Here is a 25537-nt window from a genome sequence, read left to right on the forward strand (position 1 = left end):
GGGGAGATGGGAGGTGATGTGACTGGTCCTGATGCAGAGGATCCTCAGGAAGGGGCAGAAGGCAAGAAGGGGTGGGCAGGAGTGCATGGTGAAAGGGGGCCCTGCCCTGCAAGTGTGGGCATGTGGAGGCTGCAGGACAGCAGAGGAGACCCACAGCAGGACAGACAGAACTAAACTGCAATTGATGGGTAGGGTATTTCCTGTCAGAATCATGGGAAGGAGGGAAAAAATGTGCACGTGTAGAGAACAAAATAGATTTCTGTGTGAACTACAACGTTTTTGACAACTTTGTCTCTGCTTTCATACCCTCTTCCTTAAAAGAAAAAATAACTAGTCCTCCCTCTTTAGGGGAAAAGCACTTCTGCAATCCCTGCCCCTCCCCGTCCCATTTCTCTTTCTTATCCTTCCCAGCTCTCCACATTGAAGCAGGTTTTATATCTCTCTCAAGCCCACTTGTGCTCCTTTTTCTTCATACTTCTCTCTGTTTTCATGATGTATGTCAGTCTTGTTGCTAGGCAGCTGTTATGTTCAACCCACCATGCAGCCTTCTGAATGCTGGAAATTAGCCCCAAATAGCTTGAAAATCACCCTTCCGCACCTGCTCTGTGTTTACTGTGAGAGCAGGAATATGAATATAAGTTCATAGAATGGGGGAAATGCATCCATATGTACCCATGGGCAGACAGCCACGTTTGTGGTGTGCATGGCAGGTACAGGCACCATGCAATGCCTCAGGGAAAATGCCCAGGAGTGGTTCTAGAAGAAAGGGGACATCCTCATTCTATCAGAGCTAAAATTTCTAAATAAGATAATCTGGTGGAAAATGGAAATATACAAAAATAAATATGAATAGAATGTAGACATTGTGTGTATTTCTACAAATGTTGCTGCCTGCAAGCTTAATCAGTTTTCCCTTGCCTCTGAAAAACAAAAAGCACCCATTGATTCTATTTCACCCTCCAGCTATTGTTCTTTTCTTTGATTGATGTTAAGAACCACCAGCTGCTAGCATCTTGATGCCATCGTAATCTAGTTTCTCCCGTGTCTGACGTTGCCATTGACGCCACAGTCACCAAATCCCACAGCCCCCTCAGTGTGCATCTGCTTCTCTTCCTCTGCAGTGTTCAGCACTGCCGACCACATTTCCAACTTTGCCTTCTCTTGGCTGCTCTGAAATTGGACGGCTCCCATCCAGTCCTTTCTTTCCTGTTCCTCCTTTCCCCTCCCCTTCACCACTCTCTTTCTCTGTCAATCCTCCAATAGGGTAGCTCCTACGACATTCCATTTTTCTCCTTCAGTTTTTCTCTTTTTATTGATTATTCAGTCTTTCTGGAAGGGCACGAGGTTAATGGTTCTCCCCAAATATTATTTTGTTGTTCACGATGAAGTAATTGGAATATAACCATAATAAGATAAATAGTATAATATCTTGAAATAAGAAAACCACATCTTTTCTGAGGTATAATTTTGGTCCAAAAAAGTCTTGCTTTATATTTGACCATGTGCAGTAAAATTAGAATATTGCTTTACACATCTTAGTGATCTTGGCATTTCTTGGCAGAATATGTTGCTCGTAGTAAGTGTTCAATAAATACTTCTCAAATGAATTAAATTTCTAAGGGGTTTCAGGACACTGAAACAACATAAGTTTTACTTTCATAACAAAATTTTCCTTGAGAATGAAGCGGTAAAGCCAATATTTAACAAACAGAGACATTTTCAGAGAAACTGCATCTGAGGTTAATAAACATTAGCTTGATAAACATACATTATATTTTCTAAGAAAATGATTCTCCTACTTCCTGATAGTCTTTTTTTAAGTAGTCAATTAAAATTCACTGTGTTTTAAAATCAACCTAAATGCTCATCAATGACAGATTGGGTAAAGAAAATGTGGTACATACACACCATGGAATACTATGCAGCCATAAAAAAGAATGAGGTCATGTCGTTTGTGGAACATGGATGGAGCTGGAAGCCGTTATCCCTAGCAAACCAACAGAGGAACAGAAAACCAAATACTGCGTGTTCTCACTTATAAGTGGGAGTTAAATGACAAGAACTCATGAACATAGAGAAGGGAACCACAGACACTTGAGGGAGAAAGGTGGGAAGAGGGAGAAGAACAGAAAAGATAACTATTGGGTACTGGGCTTAATAGCTGGGTGATGAAATAATATGTACAACAAACCCCATGACACATGTTTACCTATGTAACAAACCTTCACATGTACCCCCAAATCTAAAATAAAAGTTTAAAAAAAGTCACCATGTTTAATCTGAATCCTGTGGTGACTGCATAAGCTGTTTTTATCTCTAGGTCCATGATACACAGGATGTCAAAGTTCCCCTTTATACTGGAAGGAACAATCACTTTTGAAGAGAGAAACACTATTTCATCACTTTCGTTGGGTTCTTTACACCTTTTACTAGTTAGATTTTCTCTGCCTCTTCAATTTCAGCCTGTCCTTTTAAAAATATAGACTCCAAAATGAAGACTATCTATGCTGTGGCTCTTTCACTTATAATTTTGTAAGATACTATGATTTCTGTTTTTTTAGTGTTATAGTCACAATACGTGAATGTATGGAAGCGTGTTTTTATGCTTGAGTCCTTGATGTTGAGAATGTACTTGACGAATGGGGCTCATGTTAGATAAATTTTCATTTAACTATGATAGAATTTTTTTGAAACCCCACACTTAGTATACACTGGCAACTTAGGATGCAGACTGATAAGAAGAAGGGGAAGTTGAAAGTGGTCAGAAACCCGTCACAAGAAAAGTGAGGCAAATGGAGCGTCTAACATAACACAGCTTGAGGTTGGAACCCCATGAGGGCATGAGCATTCTGCATCATCACAGAAGCTGCATCCATTTCCCAAATGCTCAGTACTGCCCTGTCCAGTCAGACAGAGGTGTATGGCAGTAAAGAAACCAGGCACAGATAAAGTAATTGGCAACCGGCAAGGTAATAAATCTAGTGTGGGGGACTGGCTGACGTTTGGTCGATATCTCCTTCCAAAGCTCCACCCAAATTTCTCCTTTTCGCTTCTCAGTCACAGTATTTCCCTCCTGTTAAGTAGCATTAGTCTGGGGGAATAAATGCTCTTCCCTGTCTACTACACTGTGGGAAACGTCAGCCACAGCCTCCAGTTTGTTAGGTCAAAAACCTTGAAGTCATCCTCTCTTCCTGTCATAGCCACGTTGATCCATTCACCAGAAAATCCTGCTGGGCCTACCCAAATATATAGAGAGCCCAGCACGTTTTTACCTCTTCCGTCGCCATTGCCTTGGAGCAATGCCTCTCACCTGGACTATAGGAAGGGCCTCCAGATGGCAGCCCTGACTCTTTCCTGCCCCTCTCCAGCCCCACTCAGCCTCACAGTATCAATGATGATTTTCTTCAAAGTCAAGGAACAGAGCTCCTTTGCTGAAACCTCACACCCAGGAATCCAAGTCTGAGCCAAGGTCCTGACAGTCACCTGCAGGATTCTGATCCTTACCGCATTGCACTGACCTTTCTAAACTCATCTCCTACAACTTTCCTCTCCCTTCCTCTTCTCCGGCCACGCTGGACTCCTTGATATTCCCAGAGCAGCCATGCACCACCCCCACTCCACCGGGACTACAGTTCCCCCAGAGAAGCCACAGCTTCCTCCCTCATTGTCAGGTGTCTGCTCACAGTGAAAGCTTTCCTGCTTTATCTTTCTCCACATTTCTCATTTTATTTGACACACTTACTTATTTACTTTATTTTTTTAAGAGTTGGGGTTTCTGTCATCCAGGCTGGAGCACAATGGTGTGATCATAGCTCACTGCAACCTCAACTTCTTGGGCTCAATCCATCCTCCTGCCTCAGCCTCCTGAGTGGCTGGCAATATAGGTTTGTGCCACCATGTCTGCTTAATTTTTAAAATTTTTTGCAGAGATGGAGTCTTTCTGTGTTCCTCAGATTGGTCTCATACTCTTGGCCTCAAGCTGTCCTCCTGCCTTAGCCTCCCAAGTTGCTAGGACAACAGGCGCGAGCCACTGTTCCTGGCCCTTATTTACTTTTTTTTAAGTTATTATTATTATACTTTAAGTTCTGGGATACATGTGCAGAACATACAGTTTTGTTACATAGGTATACACATGCCATGGTGGTTTGCTGCACCTATCAACCCGTCATCTACATTAGGTATTTCTCCTAATGCTATCCCTCCCCTAGCCCCCCACCCCTTGACAGGCCCCAATGTGTTCTCGTTGTTCAACTCCTACTTATGAGTGAGAACATGCGGTGTTTGGTTTTCTGTTCCTGTATTAGTTTGCTGAGAATGATGGTTTCCAGCTTCATCCATGTCCCTGCAAAGGACATGAATTCACGCTTTTGTTATGGCTGCATAGTATTCCATGGTGTATATGTGCCACATTTTCTTTATCCAGACTATCACTGATGGGCATTTGGGTTGGTTCCAAGATTACTTTTTAATTCTAGCTCTCTCTACGATAAAGGGCTTTGGCTGCTTATTCCCTGCTACACTCCCAGCACCTAGGAGCATCCCCAGCACAGACTTTATGCTCAGTCAATACTGGTGAATTGATTGATTGATCCTGAGTAAGTGAACCACAAACCCTGATTCTAGATATGAAAGTAGATAACAGTTGTTCCCCTCATCCCAAACCAGGATAAGACAGGAAGAGCAGGCTGTCTGGAAAGGCTCATGTTTACTTTTTACAGTCCATTGGTTTGCCTCAGACACAGAGCAAGTGAAGCCTAAATATAGGTGTCATCAGTGGATTGAAGTGACCTGTCTGTCTTGGATGACAGATGCTGGGACAGTGTGGGGAGTGAGAGTGGATAAGTCCCTCTCCAGTTGCTCCTGCACTCAGGACAAACGTCTTGCTCCAGGCTTGCAAACCCTATGGCCTCAGATCAAAGTTACTGGGGGAATGTGTTTTAGCTCAGGAATGGAATGTGACCCTGTTTTTCTATCCTGTGACACCACCTATAGAAAACACTCACATTCCAAAAGGCAAGATGTTTTACATAACACTAACATACAGTATCTCATCCTGTCTAAGGTGATCTTTTTCTTTAGTTGAAATGTCAGAATTATACATTTTAAGTGTCAAAAAAATATAAAATGAGAAAAAAGCGTCAGGTGCATGATTTTTCATTCTGACTTGTTAATACTATATTCAGATGCTTGAATTATATCAATTAAATTCTTGGTTATAATTAACAAATTTCCAGAATGAGACAATTATGAGAGAGAATAAAAAAAATAACTTGAGTGATTTCATTTCAGTGTATTACTCTGGCTAAATGTTAGAAACACATGGCTTTCCTGAGGGCATGAATGAGTTCACTGTTAAAGAGCCCCCAGGCACCGAAGACCAACAAACCAAAACTTCTTATTCCTACATGTCCAATATCGTAGTGGTTACTGTTGAGTTTTACTTTTTCAATTTTTAAGGGTAAATCTCATCCTTTTCCACTCTAGAACCATCTAGGATTAGGACTTGTTAGTTGTCATCAAAACTGTAGCAACAGCGGTGAAGAGCTTGGCACTGGAGTTAGATTGTCCTGGGTTCAATTCCAGCTCAGCCACTTTCCTCATCTGTGTCAGCTTCCCAGAGCTGCTGTAACCAAGTACCACAAACTCCATGGCTTAAAGCAGTAGACATTTCCTCTCCCAGCTCTGAAAGTGAGAAGTTCAACACTGAGCTGTCAGCAGGGCTTCCTCTGAAACTCTTGAGTGACATCTGCTCTGGCCTCTTCCTGGTCTCTGGTGGCGGCCGTAGATCCTCAGTGTTCCTTGGCTTGCAGCTGTGTCACTGACACCTCTGCCTGCATCACATGGCCCTCTGCTATGTGTCTCCCGTGGCGTTTCCCTCTTCTTTTCAGGACATGAGTCATATTGCATTAGGCCCTACCCTAATGATCTCGCCTTGACTTGAGTACTCTCCAAAGACCCTACACATCACATTCACTTATCTTTGGCGGGGGGACACAGTTCAGCCCATAATAGCATCCCTGTGAACTTGGGTAAGTGAGTGAATGTCTACAACCATTATCTGTCTCACTATCAAAAGACGATTGTCATCCAGGCCTGTGTCTGTGAGGAGGATGTGAGGTGATATGAAAAGCCCTACGCATTCATTCAGGGCTCAAGAAATGCGACTTAACCATCTCCTGCTCCACAGCCCCATTTCTTGGCTATCAATTATTTAAACTTGCTACATTCAAAGGCAAGCTAGGAGACACCATAAAATGTACAAAGATGTCCCCTTACTCTGGGCGAGCTCACACACTTTGAGGAGAGGTCAGAGTTTGTAACACAGAATAGAATTTATGTCTTGTCCGGAGAAGCGCAAACAGGCAGCTCTGAGGGAGGGCAGAGCATTGCTTGTTAGGTGACTTGCCAAGGGCATCATAGCTAATTGGTTACAAAGCGGGAACCTAAATCTCAGTTTTCAGATTCCCAATTCAGTTTCTTTCCTATTTAAACACATTGTACAGTTATATCACTTGTCACCTTTTAACCACTCAGACATTATCAAACCTAACCCATGTTTGTTCGTAAGAGGTACTGATGTCAGCTGGGCACAGTGGCTCACACCTGTAATCCCAGCCGTTTGGGAGGCCAAGGCGGGTGGATCACCTGAGGTCAGCAGTTCGAGACTAGCCTGGCCAACATGGTGAAACCCTGTCTCTACTAAAAATACAGAAATTAGTCGGGCGTGGTGGCAGGCACCTTTAATCCCATCTACTCAGGAGGCTGAGGCAGGACAATTGTTTGAACCCAGGAGGCAGAGGTTGCAGTCAGCCGAGATCACAACATTGCACTCCAGCCTGGGCAACAAGAGTGAAACTCCGTTAAAAAAAAAAAAAAAAAAGAGGTAGTGATATCATGTGAGAGAATCATTAGGGGATGCCCATAACCTTCTGGGTGGTCCACATGCACTGCCCTTTGCACAGCTTACTTCCGATTCCCAACCCTCTACATATCCCCCATCATGCCCATTTGCCCTGCTCTGTTGTACAGGGGAAATTCCCTTTCTTCTTCTGCAGAAACCCCAATAAAAATTAATAAAGTAAAATAAAATAAAACACACAGCTACCAACTTCAGTACACGGCGTGTAAGAAATCACATCCGTGTCACCTATCAAAAGCAAAACAATTCCTGAATACTTCACCCATTGACAAATCACTGAAGTCCATTTAGTGTGAGTAAAATAATGAGCCACCTTTTTCATATCCTTGCCTCTGGCACTGCAAATTCAGTCTCAGTTACTTCAGCCTCAGTCTCTGTTACTTACCATTTTTTGTATTTTTATGCTTTCCTATACACTAAGTTTGATACATGAGCAAAAATCCATCTATGAGAAGAAAGGGTGGTTGCTGATACTGATAAATTCATTCTGGTTTATGGCTAGCAAGATTATGAGGATTCTCAATCCAGGAAAAGTCATAACACTGACTTTTCAGTGAGAATGCTGAGGATTTAAGAAAGGAAATAAGAAATGTCTTCAGCTGAGAAGGTAACTGGGTACTCTCTTGGTCAGTTCAATCTGCTTTCCCAAATTACCATAGACTATGTGGCTCATGAGCAACAAAAAGTTCTCATAGTCCTGGATGAGCAACAGAAAGTTCTCATAGTCCTGGAGGGTGGGAAATCCAAGATCAAATTGTCAGCAAATTCAGTATTCAGTGGAAGCTGGCTTCCTGGTTTGGAGAGAGAACCTTCTTGTTCTCTCTACGAACTGTGTTCTTACATGGTGTTGGGTTAGTGCAAAAGTAATTGCAGTTTCGGGCATGAATATTAAATCATTATAACTAGAATCAAACACATCTTTATTAATCAAAATAGGAACCATTACAATCAACACATTTTCGCCAATGAGAAGTAAGTTTTGTTTATCCCTGTAGTGTAAAATTCTGTACTTTGAGAATCGACAAACTCTTGGATAGCATTTTCTGCATCCCGCCACTTGCAGAAGCATTTTCTCTGCAAAAAGTTGTCGAGATGCTTGAACAAGTGGTAGATGGTTGGCGAGGGATCAGGCGAATATGATGGATGAGGCAAAACTTCGTAGCCCAAGTCTTTCCACTTTGGTTGTGTGATGTGCGGTTGGGCGTTGTCATGGAGAAGAATTGGGCCCTTCCTGTTGACCAATACCGGCTGCAGGCATTGCAGTTTTCTGTGCTTCTCATCGATTTGCTGAGCATACTTCTCAGATGAAATGATTTTGCTGGGATTCAGAAAGCTGTAGTGGATCAGACCGGCAGCAGATCACCAAACAGTGACATGACCTCTTTTTTGGTGCAAGTTTGGCTTTAGGAAGTGCTTTGGAGCTTCTTCTTGGTCCAACCACTGAGCTGGTCACCACTGGTTGTCATATAAAATCCACTTTTGTCATACATCGTAATCTGATCAAGAAACGGTTCGTTGTTGTTGCATAGAATAAGAGAAAATAATACTTTGAAACTACATTTTTTTTATTCTCACTTAGCTCATGAGTCACCCACTTATCGAGCTGTTTCACCTTTCCAATTTGCTTCAAATGCCAAATGACCCTAGAATGTTCGACCTTGCGTTCTTTGGCAACTTCTCATGTAGTTGTAAGACGATCAGCTTCCATGATTGCTCTCAGTTGGTCATTGTCAACTTCCAGTGGTCAGCCACTACACTCCTCATCTTCAAGGCTCTCGTCTCTTTAGCAAAACTTCTTGAACCACCACTGCACTACATGTTCATTAGCAGCTCCTGGGCCAAATGCATTGTTGATGTTGTGAGTTGTCTCCACTCTTTTACAACCCATTTTGAACCCAAATAAGAAAATCGCCAGAATTTGCTTTTTATCTAAAATTATTCTCATAGTCTAAAATAAATATAAAATAAACAGCAAGTAATAAGTCATTAGCAAAAAACATAAAGCAAGAAATGCACACTAACATGATGTATAACATAACCACATTTATTTAAGAATGTATTCCAATATCAAATGGCAAATTTCAACAATGCGAAAACCACAATTACATTTACACTGACCTAATAGGAAGGAATAAGTCTGTTCTCTTCAGCCTCCTCTAAGCGCACTAATCCCATTCATGAAAGCTCCACCCTCATGACTTAATCACCTGTCAAAGGCCCCACCTCTTAATATCATCATATTGGGGGTTAGGATTTGAACGTAGGGACTTTGAGATACATTCTGTCCATGGCAGGTGTGTTTCCCAGCCTATGTTACACACCAGACTGTACTGCCGCACATGTGAGCCCTTGTTTACCTACAGTACCTGCCAAAATAAGACACACATGTGATTCCTGTGTGGCTGTCCATGAGATGTGTCCCATACTCCCACTGCTTGCTCCAAGGAAAGCAAGTAAATAAAGATGTGTAGGCAGAACACTCCCTCCCTTAATTGCACTAAGGAAACTGAATAAACTCATTTTAGAAGATCCCAAATTTACTGCAGTGAACTTTAGATGAAACACTAAGGTATTAAACAGAAAATAACAGAAAACTGATGACTTCAGCTTTGGCATTGCGTTTCCTTCACCTTGCGGAACAGCCGAACATGAGAATCATAAACACAGAAGGCAACAGGATGCAACTGCATAGATCTTTGCTCATTTCCTTTTTGGTTTTCTCCTCTTCCTCCTCCTCCATTGCAACCTTGCCTATATCTCAGGTTAACCACTGTAAGTGCAAAGGGAATTTTACAGAGATTTTTTTAAATGGGTGATGTAATTTTAAAAGTCATGGGTGCAGCGCACCAGCATGGCACATGTATACATATGTAACTTACCTGCACATTGCGCACATGTACCATAAAACCTAAAGTATAATAATGATAATAATAATAATAATAAAAGAAAAAATAAATAAATAAATAAATTCAAGTTAAAAAATAAAAATAAAAAAAATAAAAGTCATTTTTGAAAAACCTGTAGGAAACTATTATATTGCCATGAATTTCAGCTAGGGAATGGAAGTCAATTGCTCACTGATACTTTACAAAATAAAAATGTCCCAGAATATTTAAAATATTCGATATATAATATATGGGGAAGAAGCGATTCTACCTCTCAAATAAGTATTCTGAATGGATGTTCTGGTATTCCATTATTATGGACACTAGTTACATCTGAATTCACTCTTAAGTGGCCATAAAGAATGCTCAAATTTCTTAAAAGGTATGTTTTTAAAGAGCATGCCAAATGTTTAAAAATGGCTACTGGATTAATTTTCATTCCCTTCAAATTTCCTTTGGTTAAATGGTTTGAAGTGCTCCATGACAGTGCTAAACATATATTAGAGGACTGAAAAATATATTTGACGCATTGTAAAAACCATTTTCCTTATAAAAGATAAGGATTCTTTCCAGTTCCCTAGTAAATGCACAATGGACAGGTATTTGGGTATTCCTGGGATAAAGAAAGACTGGGAAACTTTTGGGAAACGATGTAACAGAGACAGCCCTGTTGAATGTGATTATGTGCTTGGCAAATGCAGTCATTGCTTTCTGTCTCTGCTGCTTTTCACAGGTATAAGCCACTGGCTGATACGTTCCTGCGTGAGAAGAAGGAACAGTCGGCTGCCGAGCGATGTCGACTTGTTCTCCAGCAGTGTAAATTACAAGGCTGGCAGGTTGGTGACCTACAAGCTATGAAAATAACACTTTAGGATTTTAAATAAATGAGCTGAGTCATTGCAGGGAGCCACCAGAATCTTCCTGGCAAAAACAAATTCCTTTGATGTGTTTGGCAAGGCATGACATTAAGTGTATTCCCTGGAAATTTGTCATTCTTTATGACTTACCGATTTTAACGTCTTGCAGCCGACATGAGAGGAAATCTAGCAGCTCCCTTTACAACCATGACACAAGCTCATGAGCCACATTCTGTTTGCCCGTGTGTCAGATTCATACCTTGTCATTAAAGCATTTTGTCGCAGTTACCCATAGCAGGAGTCAGAGGAGCCAAAATTGAAGAACTAATGTTGATTTCTTTGTGCAGAGTTGGTCTCTCGTAAGTGCATGTTCGACCTGGACTTCCCCAGCTCGTTCAAGTTTCAGTCAGCTCCCCTTTTTTTCTGTTTCTCTTTGCCCTGCTTCTCACCTGCCATACAGTGAAAATGTCACTATCCTTTGAAGCCCATTTGTTGGCAAAAGCTTCATAATTGGAAACACTTTATTATAGTCTGTGATCCATTTGAATGGCAGACCCTAGAGGCCGAAGAAAGCTACACCTAGACTTGCAGAAAAAGAAAACAACCTGAGATAAAATTACAGGCAAATGTTTACCAGAAACAGGAGAAGACGGTTCCAGATTTTGTTAAATACCTTCAACAACATCAGAGTCCATCCTTAACTCATTTTAGGAAGAAGAGGTTTGAAGTGAGAAGGGCAGATTAGAACAACAATGGGAAACCATGCGGTCCATGACTCCAGGAATCTGGAAGTTTCTTGCTGTAAAACCACCAAAAGTGCATAGGTGGCAAAAACGATGGTAGCTAAAAGCTTTGGTAAAAATATGACGATTACTGGAAAGTAGACATAAATTGCATCTTTAAAAAGTGATAGGGACAATATCTATGAGTAAAAATATATGATAATTGATGAGTCAAAGGATGAGGACTTGGCTTTAGAAATGACATGAACTGATGATTCAGAATTTCTGAATAGGTCCAAAAGTGGCCCAGTCTAAGTAAAACAGGGAGGGAAGACTGGATTGACACTCGCACACTCATCTGTCTATGACAAAGAACAAAGAACCTAGAATTTTGGCATTGATGAATAATGATTTAATTGTCTGTGCCACCCAATCTTTTTCTTTGTTATCTTTTTTCCTTTTCTTTTTTTTAACTAATAATGAAATTTGAACTTTAAATAACAATCTGAAGGAGGAAGCTTACTCAGTCTGAAGTTGTCAGTGATGCACATCAGTGCCAAAAGATTGGATAAAAAGGGAAGGAGGAAGAAGGAGGAATTACTAACCAAAAGTGATGTCCGCCAACCCCTCCAGAGTCAGGACATAGGGGTGGGATTCACATATATCAGCATTTATTCCATCTATAGGTAACTGAAGTCAGTTCAATGGAATCATTGCTGAGATTGTGAATAAGTAATTATATAGTAGTAGTCCACGGATGATGTAACACTAAGATATTCTTATTGTATTCTTTTGCTTGTAAAGAATACTTACAGATAATGATATACATATATGTATATATGTATATGTATGTGTGTGTATATATATGTGTGTGTGTTTGTGTGTATATATGTATATATATATCTGTGAGATAGATGTGTGTGTAAGAGGGAGAGAGAGAGGGAGAATTTTTATTTGTAAAAGAAAAATTGAAAAAAAGAAAGCAAGGGAATCTGTAATAATTATTTCACTAAGAGAGTGATTGGCAGTAACCACAATACCTGAGCAGTGGTCCCTCTGATAGACGACTGTAAAGTACAGGTCAAATATGAGAGGAGACTGGAAGACAAATCGGTAAGCCCTGCCAGCCATCTTTCTTCTATATCGGTGCTTTTGCTAGGATACTTGAAATTGCAGCTGAGGATAGCATTAAATTGAAACATACATTGGGACTTTCAACAAGAGCATTAAAATTTATTTTAAATGGGAAAGGGATCCCATTTCATGGCACTAATCTATTTTCTCCACACTTTTCACCTGCCTAAAAAGAAGCTGAAAACACAAGACAAAACAAATTAAAAGGAAAGACAAATAAATGTGCTCATTCACTGAGCATATTTGCTTATGAGATCCCTGTTGTCTAGTCAGAAAAGACAGTATTTCTTCAGCTTCTTCAAGATGTAACCTATGTTATACTTTATACTACCAGACAAATAATTAACTTCACAGAAATGAAGCTTATTCATATTTCACTTTTATATTGGTCTGACAAAGGAAAAAAAGCTTTTGTTAAAAAATAAATAAATAAAACAAAAAACACTCATTCCTAACCTGGAAAGTTAGACTCCTCAGTTTCAAAAGCAAAGCATTTTTTAGATATGTGTTGCTAATTACAGAAAGAATTCCTCCTAGTCAATTCTGTTTTTAATTAATACAGGGATTCAATCAGAAGCTGTTAGGCTGCAGGGACAACAAGGTTGTATCGGATGGTTATTGTATCTGTAGCATTATTTCCAAATTGCTGAGAGTTACAATGTGTGTTTTCATTAACCAGTCAGTTCATCATTTAGTCCTGAGTGGTTAGCATGAAATGAATGGTTACTCTTTTCCATATTTTTAAAAGCAGTGCTGGAGGACAGAAGAGATTAGAATTATATTTTGCTGTGTTAAGTGGTATACAGTGTTAGCTAGAAATTCATTTCTTTTAACTGAAAATGGTAATTTCATTGTCATTCTAATGTGTCTTGGAGATCTGGCAGGTTTTGTCTTCTCTCTTTAACTTTAATCAGACCCTGTAGAAGGAAAGCCTTGAATCATCAATATGAGATTGTAACTCTGTAATTCTTATACTCTCCAACATAGTAGCAATTCAGTAAGCTATGGTGCACATTTGATTTCCTTCTGTTTCAGATGAGGATAGAGATGTCCTATCTTCAGTACTATTACCTTTGTATGCCGATCTATGCACCTGTGTCTGCTTTTCATGCTTTAGGTAGTCACAGGCTTGTAGTCTGCACATGAGGTACTGGAATTTTTAATATTTAATAAATAATAATTCCTCTCATCCACAGAGTATATTACAACTATTCATAGTTTTTATTTTATTTTATTTTATTTGAGCCTAATAAAAACTCTATGCAGAAAAGGAAAGTAGACAGCATGTACAGGAGTGACCTTATTTTAGATTTGAGAAAATGGAACTTCACAGAGAGCTGTTGTCTTAATTAGAGATCAGTGTACTGATCAAAATACTAGGTGCAGTTGATATTCAGTTTCAGTGGGAGCGCCACTTTGCTGAGACCAACGTCTAGCTTTTCCTATGTCATGTTCTTTCCACTGCATTTAACTCAATCTGTGTCTTCTACTATAACTATCTGAAGTCATTTTGCTCATATTACAGGACTTGGAAGGGATAGATTATGCATCACAGTGCGAGCTTTGATCAAAGGCACTTATACCCTTTATTCCTCTGAGCAGCCTGCCCCTTGTACATAGTGTCTTTTTTATGTTTATAATTCACCCAGCAAATGAAGGAAAAACGAGCAGACTACTTCCCGTTACAGGGTGACTCTGATCAGAATCCTTTTCAACCCAAACTGTCAATCAAACTGACCCTGAAATAGCACAATGCATTTGCACCCTCATTCCCAACTACATCTTGGAAACAAGAGAAGAAGGAAAAGGAGGAATAAGGAAAAGAGAAGATAGAGAAGGAAAAGAACTGGAATCAAGTGAAGAGTCTCAGGAAGCATTCGATATCAATTCTAATTCTGAGGGTTAAGACCTAGATGTGACTCAGGCCATCCAGAGGAAAGGACAGGGGTGGGGGCAACTCATGGGCGGTGCTGGTGGAAATGCATGTCAAAGGAGCATCGCTGCACCTTCGCAGCTAGAGCAAAGGCAGTTTGAAAACAGTTTATTAGCTATTCCGCAGATCTGCACAGTTTACAGTATACGGAGTTTTGCTCACATGCCAATTCTCAGTGAGGCATTCCTTGGCTACTAGATTTTAAATTCTCACTATCCTCGACCTTCCTACTGCATCTTCTCGTCCTCTTCTCTGCTTTGTTCTTCTCCATGGTGCCTAGGACCTTCTGTTACGCTTCAGATTGCAATCCTTAACATGCTGTTCACCACCTTTCATCCATAGCGTGGGAGCTCCATCACAAGGGCTTTGTGTCTGCAGCTTACTGCTGCATCCCCAGCATAGAAGCCAGAGAAAGACATAGGACAGACACTCTGTGCCTGGATGCTGGGCCAAGAAATGAGTTTCTGTAAATAAGAAACTACCAAACAATACAGTATACTTGATGTGGATGCAAAGACATGTAAGAACTTTTATAGGCTGGGCGCAGTGGCTCACGCCTGTAATCCCAGCACTTTGAGAGGCCGAGGCGAGTGGATCACCTGGGGTCAGGAGTTCGAGACCAGCCTGGCCAACATGGTGAAACCCTGTCTCTACTAAGAATACAAAAAATTAGCCAGGCATGGTTGTGGCCGCCTATAATTCCAGCTACTTGGGAGGCTGAGGCAGGAGAATTACTTGAACCTGGGAGGTGGACATTGTAGTGAGCAGAGATTGTGCCATTGCACTCCAGCCTAGACAACAAGAGTGGAACTCCATCTCAAAACAAACAAAAAATTTTTTAAAATTTATTGTTTTGAAATGAAATAAGAATCTAATGGATTTTTAGCTTTATATCTACATGTATAAGATACATGTATTAATGCATTAATTCTATAATAAAAATAATTTTAAAAATTTGAAACTACTACGTAAATGTAATTTCAGCATAGAATACTATATAGGGTCAAATTAATTATTTTAAACATTTGTGAGAAAGCTCTAAGTCACACTGCGTTTTGCACCAAAGCATTTTTGTTTTCCAATATATAATTTCTGCTATGTCTTTTACACCACTAGCCTGTACTTCTCAAAGGAATCTTGTGCCCTCTTTCATAGAATTTGAACTGGTCACCATAAGTTTTGGCAAACTCATGCATGTTGCTGTTTCCTTAACATACTCAAAATTGCTACTTTTACATAATGTGGTTTGATTTTGAAGAAAGGAAAATCAGAATGTAGTGGTGGCTAGAAGGGAATCTTTCACGTTGGTGGCTTCTTATGTTTACAGTGAAATGACATATTTTAAAAACATGGTGGACTAGTCAGAGCCACGTCCTTATTTGCAAAGTGGGATTTATGTAACTTGTTTGCAAAAAGGAATGGAAGTATTTTGAAATGATTTGAGTAAGACCTGCATGACTAACTTCTAGTGCTGTTTTCTGTCACAGCAGATATAGTTTTCTTTATGAAACAAAGAGTTCATGGATTACTTCACTATGGAAAAATATCCAAATAGTTTGAATTAACTCGTAGTTTGAAAACAAGTTAAATTAAGCCAGTAGTTATTAACCATCTGCTATTTGTTTCATTATTGTTATTATTCAGGTATTTTACTTACCTGAATATACGCATTTTAAATTCAGTGCTATCTTAAGGTAACTTGGAAAAGATCCCTCTGGAACTGTGTATAGTTAATCAAAGACTATTTGCCCGAATTTCTCCAAGCCACAGAAGAGTGACTGGACAGCAATTAGGCCCCTGTGGAACATGCTTGTTTTTCGTGTTATATCATTTATGTAAAATGAAAACCTTTGAAGCTAATTCTAAGTGGAAAAATAAGTGGTATAATCTGATTTTCACACATTTTATATGCATCAACTGGTTATAGGATGATTTCTTCTGTGTAGTTATTTGAATGCTATATTCATTTTAAAGCCATCTGGAGGGATGACGAATGAAGAAACAAATCTGTCAGAGTCGGTCCATGTGATACCAGGGGTGCTGCTTCGGAACACAGGCACTCACACAGCACCGGGAGAGTAGAGAGGGGGACTGCACGGATGTGGCTCTGTGCAGAAAGGTTTTCCCAGTGGTACTTTTCACTGATAGTGCAAGCAGATGTCGAGAACTTTGGGGTGAAAGAAGTTTTGAGGATAGGCAAAGAAGAATGGCCTGTGTGTCCCGTTTGAGGCAGGAACTTGTGATACCTGTTACTGGAAATTGTGGAAGGAGAAGTTGAGATTTTAACCTTAGAGATAACATATCATCTATGATTTTAAGGATGAGGAGTCAGACATACAGATCCTTCTGGTGGCTTACTCAAGATTATACAGACAGGAAGAAAGAAACAAAATTAGAACACCAACTTCATCCCAAGTACCGGCATGATACAATACTTACTCTAGTGTGTGTGCATGCGTGTATGTGAAAGAGACAGAGAGAGAGGCTCTGAAAGAAATAACAAAGGGTACTCACAAAAAACATACGCCAAATTGTAATGAGATATACTTTTCCTATTTGTGTTTACTCATGAACAAAGAAATTCACAATCTTTTTTTTATCACCATCTTCTAATGTAATGTTTATGGAAGAGTCTAGATTTTATTACCCAAATAGTTTGAAATAAGTCATAGTTTGAAAATGAGTTAAATTAAGTTATGATCTTTGAAGGATTTGCTCTTATAGTGCCAAGAATTGCAACATTAACATTTTACCATAACATTACATAAAATCAGTTGGATGAAGGTTTTATTATTTCATTAATCTGCAATAGTATAGTAGAGAAAAGAAAATAGAAGAGCAAGGAACTGTTAAAGTTTTAACTACCTCTCACTTTTTTTACATTCTCTATGATGAGACAATTGTATTAGGGCCCTTGCTTCTTATTAGTACGATAAGTTAATGGTTTATAACCTTTGTTTTACTACTCAGGGAGCACTCCATAAATCAACTATAATTACAAGCTAGAAAATAGCCTATAAAATGATTCTTTTGTATCCTTTCTCATTCTCTGGAATTATAAATGTTGAAAATAATAAGCATTAGGAACCTAAGAGTACACCTTGAAACTATGTACATTCTATTGGGAATCACCATATATATTATATTATATTATATTATATTATATTATATTATATTATATGTGTGTGATTATATGTGTGTGTCTGTGTGTTTGTATTTCCTTTCTTCTTTTGTGCCAAGCACATGCATACACACACACCATATACATATATGACACACTTTTGTTATAAAAGTAGTATGTATCCTTGATAGGAAATTTGAAAAAGAAAAAAACTGAGGAAGAAAATACAATCTACCAGAATTGAACTACCTAAAGATAACTACTGAAAATATTTGGTGCGTATTCATTCACTTTGTTTTTAAAAATGATATTACATATATTTGATCCTTACTCGTGTCTTTCTCTCTTTCCACACTTAACTTCCTGAGGACAGGTGTCGTGTTGCCGTGTTCTTTTGTATTTTTACATGTGAGCGCGCATGTGTGTGTGTGCGTGTGTGTGTGTTTCACTATGACATCTCTTACAGGGTCTGGCACATAGTGTGTATGCAACTTGTGTTTGTTGAATGAATGGATGAATGAATGAATGAACCTCCTGCTGATGACCACATCTTCCCTTTGCAAATGAAGGTATCTGCAGTGAGTTTGAGTGATATGTGTGATAGTTTCTGCCTTTAGAGTAATTTTACATTTTTTCACTTAGCTTCATTATGCATGAAGAGTAATATCTTAGAGTGCTATCTGGCACTTACTAATTGCTGATTAAAACTGACTAGGCCTATGCCTAATCCAACTTTGATCGCTTAGAAATCCATCTGTTTTCCTCTACTTCAGGTTTATTGATTGACTGATTCAACAAGCATTTACTGATCACCATGTGAGTTCCCCCAAATTAGGCAAGGCAATTGCGATGGCTCACAGTCTGCTGGGGGAGAAACAGTCAGCTTTAAACTAATAAATAATCGCAGGTTAGGATCCAGGTGCAAAGAGAGCAAAATGGACACTGCAGTAGTGAACTGGAGGGTACCTGACCTAGACAGGGCAGTTGCCATGCAGGGCATTTCTGGGGGGGTCACATGTAGGTCCAGATCTGAAGGGTGAGAAGGAGCTGGGGACGTGCTGAGGCAGGACCAAGGGGCCAAGGGTGAGGGGCCCGAGTGTGCTGAGCCCCCAGGGTGAGGACATCCTGGGAGAACTGACAGGAGAGCAGGAGGGCTGGAGACAGAACCAGATGAGAACGGGAGACAGGGATGCTACAAAGCCGTGTTTCTCAACATTTATGTTTTCATTATTGCCCCACTAAGGAGAAAAACTGAGAGAATTAATAAATAATTTAGTTCTGGGGAGGCAAAAATAACTTTGCTATTACAACAGTTTCTGACCTTCAAAGCTCATTCCTACTGGATAATATGAGGCCCCTAACAACTACTGAAAGAGGGGCGTTTGTGCCTGTTCCTACTGAGAGATCCAACTCCATCTCTTCTATGTCAATATAAATTTCCCCAACTTCAAGATTATTTAGTCATGCAATAAGCATTTACTGAGCACGTATTATATGCCAGAAGCCTTGTAATTGCTAACACGTTTTTCTTCTCAAGAACCGGTTGCACCCACTGGACAGGATCACCACAAGGAGAAGGTGTGTTTAGAGCTAAATGAGTCAGAACCAATGGGACTTTATGTGTCAAAGTGCAGCATTCTATTTTAGGTTCAATGCATGCTACTGATAAGTTTTAGAGAGGGTAGAACATGACCTGATTTCTGCTTTAAATGTAAAAAAGTGTTATTAGAGAGCTAGAACAGAGCTGGGAAACGAGTTCCCAAGCCAATGTGGCAGCTCAAGCAAGAGAGAGCCATGGTGGGTAGGACAAAAAGGAAACCGAGAACACGAAGGGAGGGGAGAGGACCTCACCGTGGCAACGATGAAGGTGCTTGTTAAGTTACATTGACTTGAAGAGTGGAATCTCTTTTAAAACCAAAATATTAATGTAGATCAGGAATGTACTCAAGCTCTTTTTAAAAACGAACTTGCTCCATAAAATATGTTTGGAGCTCTGGATGATGGAAAAGACTTGGCCCTTTAGGGCTGACAACAGAAGACAGTTCACAAAATTAAATGGGATTCTCAAAGCAAACGTGAGCACACCACAGGACAGACATATGCAGAATTAGGAAAGCAATGCCAGAACTTTTGAATATCTACAAATAGTCCTAAAAATGCACTACATAAGATCAGATGTGCAGGATAAAAAACCATGGTATCATGTTTTTAGAAGAAAAGCACACATCAAAATATATAAATGCCATCAACTTGGCAGATGACGATAGGACAAGGGCTCCCACACCCCAGGGAGTGCCAAAGGCCATGACCGTGTTTGTGTTGCTGTTTGGCCATTTATGACATACAGTCCCATGGGGCAAACCATTATTGACATGATTTAGGCCGTTTGGTTAAAAAGAAAGATTAAATGTGTGCTCTGACTGAATACATTAACTTACCAAATACACTTTCCTCTGTGCTTTTGAAGTTGATTACCTTTGTCTGGGTGTGGCTTTGGTTTGCTTTTTCACAATGTGTCTCTTTGGGAGAAGTGATTTTTTTTAAGCACTCTTGCCCATGTCAATATGATTTCCGTAATGAAATAACATATAGAATTACATAGTGAGTCATTCACTAGTAAGCTCAAAATAGTAGCTTTTATTCATCACTGCCTGCTATGCAGGTCATACTGTTCTAGGTAAGAATAATTAATTTTTCTTAAACTATAATTATATGTAATTCAAGCCAAACCACCTTCTTCAAATACCAGAAGATACAGTGCTCTATTAGATGTGTGTGGCTGTAATTATCTTTTCTGTGTTGAAGTTAAACTTCAGGAATAGTCTATTTATAACAAAGAGAACATGTATTTTCATATAAATGTATCCTTTGAGAACGTTTAAAAGTACATTCAGACATTCAGAGCCAGGCTGAGCATTAGAATTTTCCTATTTAGTAGCTTTTCAAAGCAACTGTGAAAATGTAGAATGTGGAGGTATTAATAGTAAAATACTCACACATGAAAAAGTAATGGTCATTCTTAGAAATTTAATGAATGAAATGGGGGAAATGTGAATTCAGCCTGGAGAGGATGCATTTAGTTTAATGGTTTTCTTACTGAGCTTGTTGAAAGGATAGACAATATTCTACTCATCCTTGTGGTCCCAGCGTCTGTACCCTGCTGGTATGAAGAAGGTGCTTGGCAAACATTTGATTTACAAATGGATACATGAATGAAGGAATGAATGAAGGTGAATGAATGAATGAACTAATGAGTGAATGGATGTTCAGAGCAGACAGGTGGTAGGATGATGGATGAACAAGTGTGAGAAAAGGAACATCAGGAAAAATATAAATATAATGCAACTGAGTGTTATGAGAAAATGATATTGATCCAGGAATGAATTATAGGTAAAGGCCTTTTCATGGCACACGTGTAGAAATGTTGGGATTTTGAGATGTGTTTCCCTTGGAAGAGATGACCTGGTAGGCACAGAAACTGTTTCACATAGCAAAAATAGAACAGGGTTGTGAAGGAGCACAATGACATTCTGAGATCAGCAGGAAGGAAAGCAAATCTGAGGAGAGAACTCTGCAGACATCAGAACACATGAAAAGATTCTGTTGTTCATATCACCATCAATAAAGCTATTCTTAACAAACTGGGAACAGATTTACATTGCTGGGCACTTTAAAAAATACTAGGGCATTTTTCCAGAATACTGATATGTGAAAGATGTGACTACTTTTGATGCAGCTACGATAGTACATATCCTTTGAAAAAGCTGGAAGTATTTACTAGACTAGGGCTGTTTTTAGAGCAAGAGGGGTTAACATTTTTAAAGATTAATTTTGTATGAAAATAAAGCATTTTAATTTCAGAAAAGAAGCTAGCTAATTTTTTGTATTTTTGGTAGAGACAGGGTTTCACCATGTTAGCCAGGATAGTCTCGATCTCCTGACCTCATGATCCACCCACCTCGGCCTCCCACAGTGCTGGGATTACAGGCGTGAGCCACCATGCCCGGCCGATTGTAGACTTAGAAATAAAGGGATAGCATCTAGCCCAACCCTGACAACAGTAATGATATTATTCAGTGAAAACTCTATTCGTAAGAACTCTGTGGGCCCTGTACAATATATAAAGAAGGTTCACATTGGTTTTCTGCTTCAGGAGAGCATACAGGAAGCTAAAATAATAGTAAATAGCATCTCTTTTAGAGAAATATAAAAGGGTTAGCTCATATTATGGAGGGCTTTATAGGCAACATAAAATCATTGAAGTTTCTAGAAGACTAATAAATTGAAGTCAGTGTGCAAGGTGAGTTAAAAGGCAGATAAAGGAGAGATGATGAGTTAAATTCTAGATTTTAGTCGGTAATAATCCTATAGCAGAGGTGATGGCACTGGAAATATGAAACTCAGCGTCTTTGTTTCTTTAATCCTATTAGATGTATTTTAGTAAAATAAATCAAATAGTTTAAATAAGTTGAAAATATTTAAGATTTAATTTTTGATGGCCGGGCGTGGTGGCTCACGCCTATAATCCTAGCACTTTGGGAGGCCGAGGCGGATGGATCACCTGGGGTCAGGAGTTCGAGACCAGCCTGACCAACATGGAGAAACCCTGTTTCCACTAAAAATACAAAATTAGCCAGGCACGGTGGCACATGCCTGTAATCCCAGCTACTCAGGAGGCTGAGACAGGAGAATTGCTTGAACCTGGGGGGCAGAGGTTGCGGTGAGCCGAGATCATGCCATTGCACTCCAGCCTGGGCCAAACTCCGCCAATAAAAAATAATAATTTTTGTAGACAAATGAAATTTTAAATATCTGAGGTCATGTTATAGCAAGTGCTTATTCAAAGCATTTTTTAAAATTCTGCCTTCTCCATTGTACGCATCCATTTACTTTCATTTCCTTCACATTAATACATGTGAATTATGAGCTTTATACTTTTCCAACATTATCTGAGTTTATAAATATCTCACAGTTAAGTTGAATAGTCAGACAGATACACAAATAAGAAGAAAACCAGGACTTCAGTGCTACTGTAGAGATGTATACAAGGTACACTAGTGACATGGATGTACTATTGTAATTGATTTATTATTATAAGGTACACACTAAACAGGAGAAAAATGAATTTCCACTTTGGATCAGAAAATAACATGATATAGTTGGAGAGTAAGTAAGCTTGAATGTATTGAATAAGTTCTAGAAGCCTACTATACAACATTTCACTGCTATTTAACAACACTGCATTATATGCTTAAAATTTTATTAAGAGGCTAGATATCAGGCTATGTGTTCTTACCACAAATTTTAGAGGGAAGGTGAGGGAAGGAGGGATGGAGAGAGGGAAGAAGGAAGGGAGGAAGGAAGGAAAGAAGGAAGGAAGGAAGAGAGGGAGGAAGGGAGGGAGGAGACTAAAATGGCCATACAATAAAAAAGTCTAATAAACCTTTCAAAGGCATTTGAACATCATCCTGAAAATCATTACAGGCCACTAAATAATTTTAGTCAAGAAAGGAACATAATGAGATTGATGTTTAGAAAGATCATTCAGAATATAGTTTAAAAAATGGATGCATGTAGACCCATGATAATTTATGGAGCTACTGAAATTATTCATAGAAGTAAACAGGAATTGGGTTCTAGAAACCTCAATAGAACTTATGACTAAATGGGGCCTGGGGGAAAGCTGTAAACATACTTAGGTGATTCTTGGGGTTCTGGCTTGGGTGATGAGGTGATGACAACTCCATTAGCCTAGAAAGGCAAGAGTGGGTAGGGATGGATGAGATGGGAAAGTGTCTGAGAAATGACCTGTGGAAATCTCTAGGGCTTGAGGTGCTCAGGGAACACCCAGGTAGATGGTCCTTTTGGTCACTGAGCTAGAGAATACAGGATAAGATGGAAACATATGAGTGAGGCTAGGGTGCCTATGAAACATTGACATAAATGTGTGCACAAGGAGATGGGCTCCATAGGTATGGACTCAGGGATAAGATGACCTCTCACGAGCAGTCTGTAGTGAAAGCTTTTGGAATAATGAACTTACCAGGAAGATGATGAAAAGTAAGAGGAGAATGCAGTGAAGAACTCTGAGGATAGCTAACTTTTCACTGGGGAGCAGCAACATAGCAGCTTCGGACAAACATTGGAACAGAGATGACAGACACACAGAGCAGGGGACCAGGTGAGCTTGTCAGAGAAGTTAAGCTTCAAGAAAAGAGAGTGACCCAGGGTCTTACCCCTGAAAATGTGGTCCACAGACCACCGTCACCGACATCATTTAGGAATGTGTTAGAAATGCAGAATGAATCACTGGCCCCATCCCGACCTACTGGAACAAAATCTACATTTTGACAAGATCTCCAAGCGATTAATATGCATTTTTCAGTTTGAGACTTTATAGGATCAAGGGTATGTGCTTCTTTTAGTCTGGAGCCTAGAGAGCTCCGATTCATCTTATCTCTGGTACTAACTTTCTGTGTGGACTGTGTGAATGTCATACGTCCTCTCTAAAACATATCTTTTTCTCTTGAAAACTGAAGAGGTTGATCAAGATGATTTCTAAGATCTAACTAGAACAGTGTGGGTTATGGGCACTCTGTTTCTTTGCCCCTCCTTTGTAGATGATGAATCCTACTAGTATAGTCTATTGTGGATATCACAAGTGCACATTTCCTTAGAGGAAATTGTACTATTATTCCAAAATAAATGCTATCCAATTTTCTATGTCTCCATAAGTAACTGAAGTGATTTATGCTGTTTTAATTGACGTGTCCTTCTTCTGTCAAAGCAGAACCATGTGACCTGAGCTTTCTCCTTTACTTTACCTGCATGGGAAACAATTACTGATTGTATTTTTTAGTAGCAGTAAATGAGTAAACTAAATTAAGTGACACATAGAATACAAATAATATATGCTTCTTCAACTCCCAAAGAATTCTTAGATATAACAAAATGAGAGACGTCACTATTTTTCTAAACTACCAATATGTAAGAAGAGTTCTACATTAGATGTTTTTCTCAATTTCATTAATACAGAGAGAAATGTGCATCATAGAAAAATATCAAAGGATAATAGCTATATTTTTCCTTTGTAAATGCTATTTGAAAAGTACTGCCAGAAACACTCAGCACTCCTAAAAATTGTCTTTTAAAAAAAAAGCAGTGCTCTACAGGTTCCCTTGAAGTCTCTACTAACACAGCTTCCGTGCCACCTACACTCTAGCACAACCACCGTTCCAGCATTTGTCTGTACCTCCACAGCCTACACCTCTCAAAAAAAAAAAAAAAAAAAAAAAACACCTAAAAATTGTAGCAGTAATTGGAGCTTTGGAAGTCATCAATGACAATTTTGTTTAATCTTTTAAAATCTGTCACTTAACAAGAAAAAAAAAACCTAATGGTTTTCTAATAAAAATAGCGATGACTGTAATTCACAGATGGTTTACTTTTACAGGAGTCAGAATGACATTAACATTTTAATCTCAGCTAGGAACACTCTGCATCTAGCAGTGCACAGGGAGAGGGCTCAGTTGGAGAACATTTTAACCTCTCCTTTTCTCTGCTTAGGGAGAAACATTCTTTGATGTGAGAATGCCACCAAAATGAAAAACGTAGGTGATCTGAACCTTTGGTCTAATTTTAATGAATCTTAATTTATTGGATTTGATATAACACTGTAAGACTGATTATACAGTAACATTCATTCCGTAGGAAAAAAAACAAAAATGGTCAATAATTTTCTTTCGGTCAATGTCATTAATAGACAATGTAAATCCATGAAAATTCAAAATATATGTGATCTTATCTGTGTTTCCCTGCTAAAGAAGGATTCTTAAATTTGTATCTTCATTAATCCCTAGCATCAGTGAAAGTAGAGAACTGTAAAGACTACATTCAGAATGGTTTCTGAGGAAGAACTGCAAAATATTACTTAACTGCTAATTTCATTGTTTTCAGAAAGACCAAA

General features: G+C 39.2%; 1 protein-coding gene across 9 annotated transcripts in view; it reads left to right on the plus strand.

The window, feature by feature from the left end:
• The window catches only part of MYO16 (myosin XVI), a 717368-nt gene that overhangs the window by 599539 nt on the left and 92292 nt on the right, over nucleotides 1-25537 (plus strand). For all 9 annotated transcript variants that reach the window (XM_054529223.2, XM_054529222.2, XM_054529219.2 and 6 more), the window contains one exon: nucleotides 10538-10640. In XM_054529223.2, coding sequence (XP_054385198.1) covers nucleotides 10538-10640 — 103 coding nt within the window. The remainder of the gene's footprint in view (nucleotides 1-10537; nucleotides 10641-25537) is intronic.

Source organism: Pongo abelii, chromosome 14 (genome assembly GCF_028885655.2).
Source record: "Pongo abelii isolate AG06213 chromosome 14, NHGRI_mPonAbe1-v2.0_pri, whole genome shotgun sequence".
NCBI lineage: Eukaryota > Metazoa > Chordata > Mammalia > Primates > Hominidae > Pongo > Pongo abelii.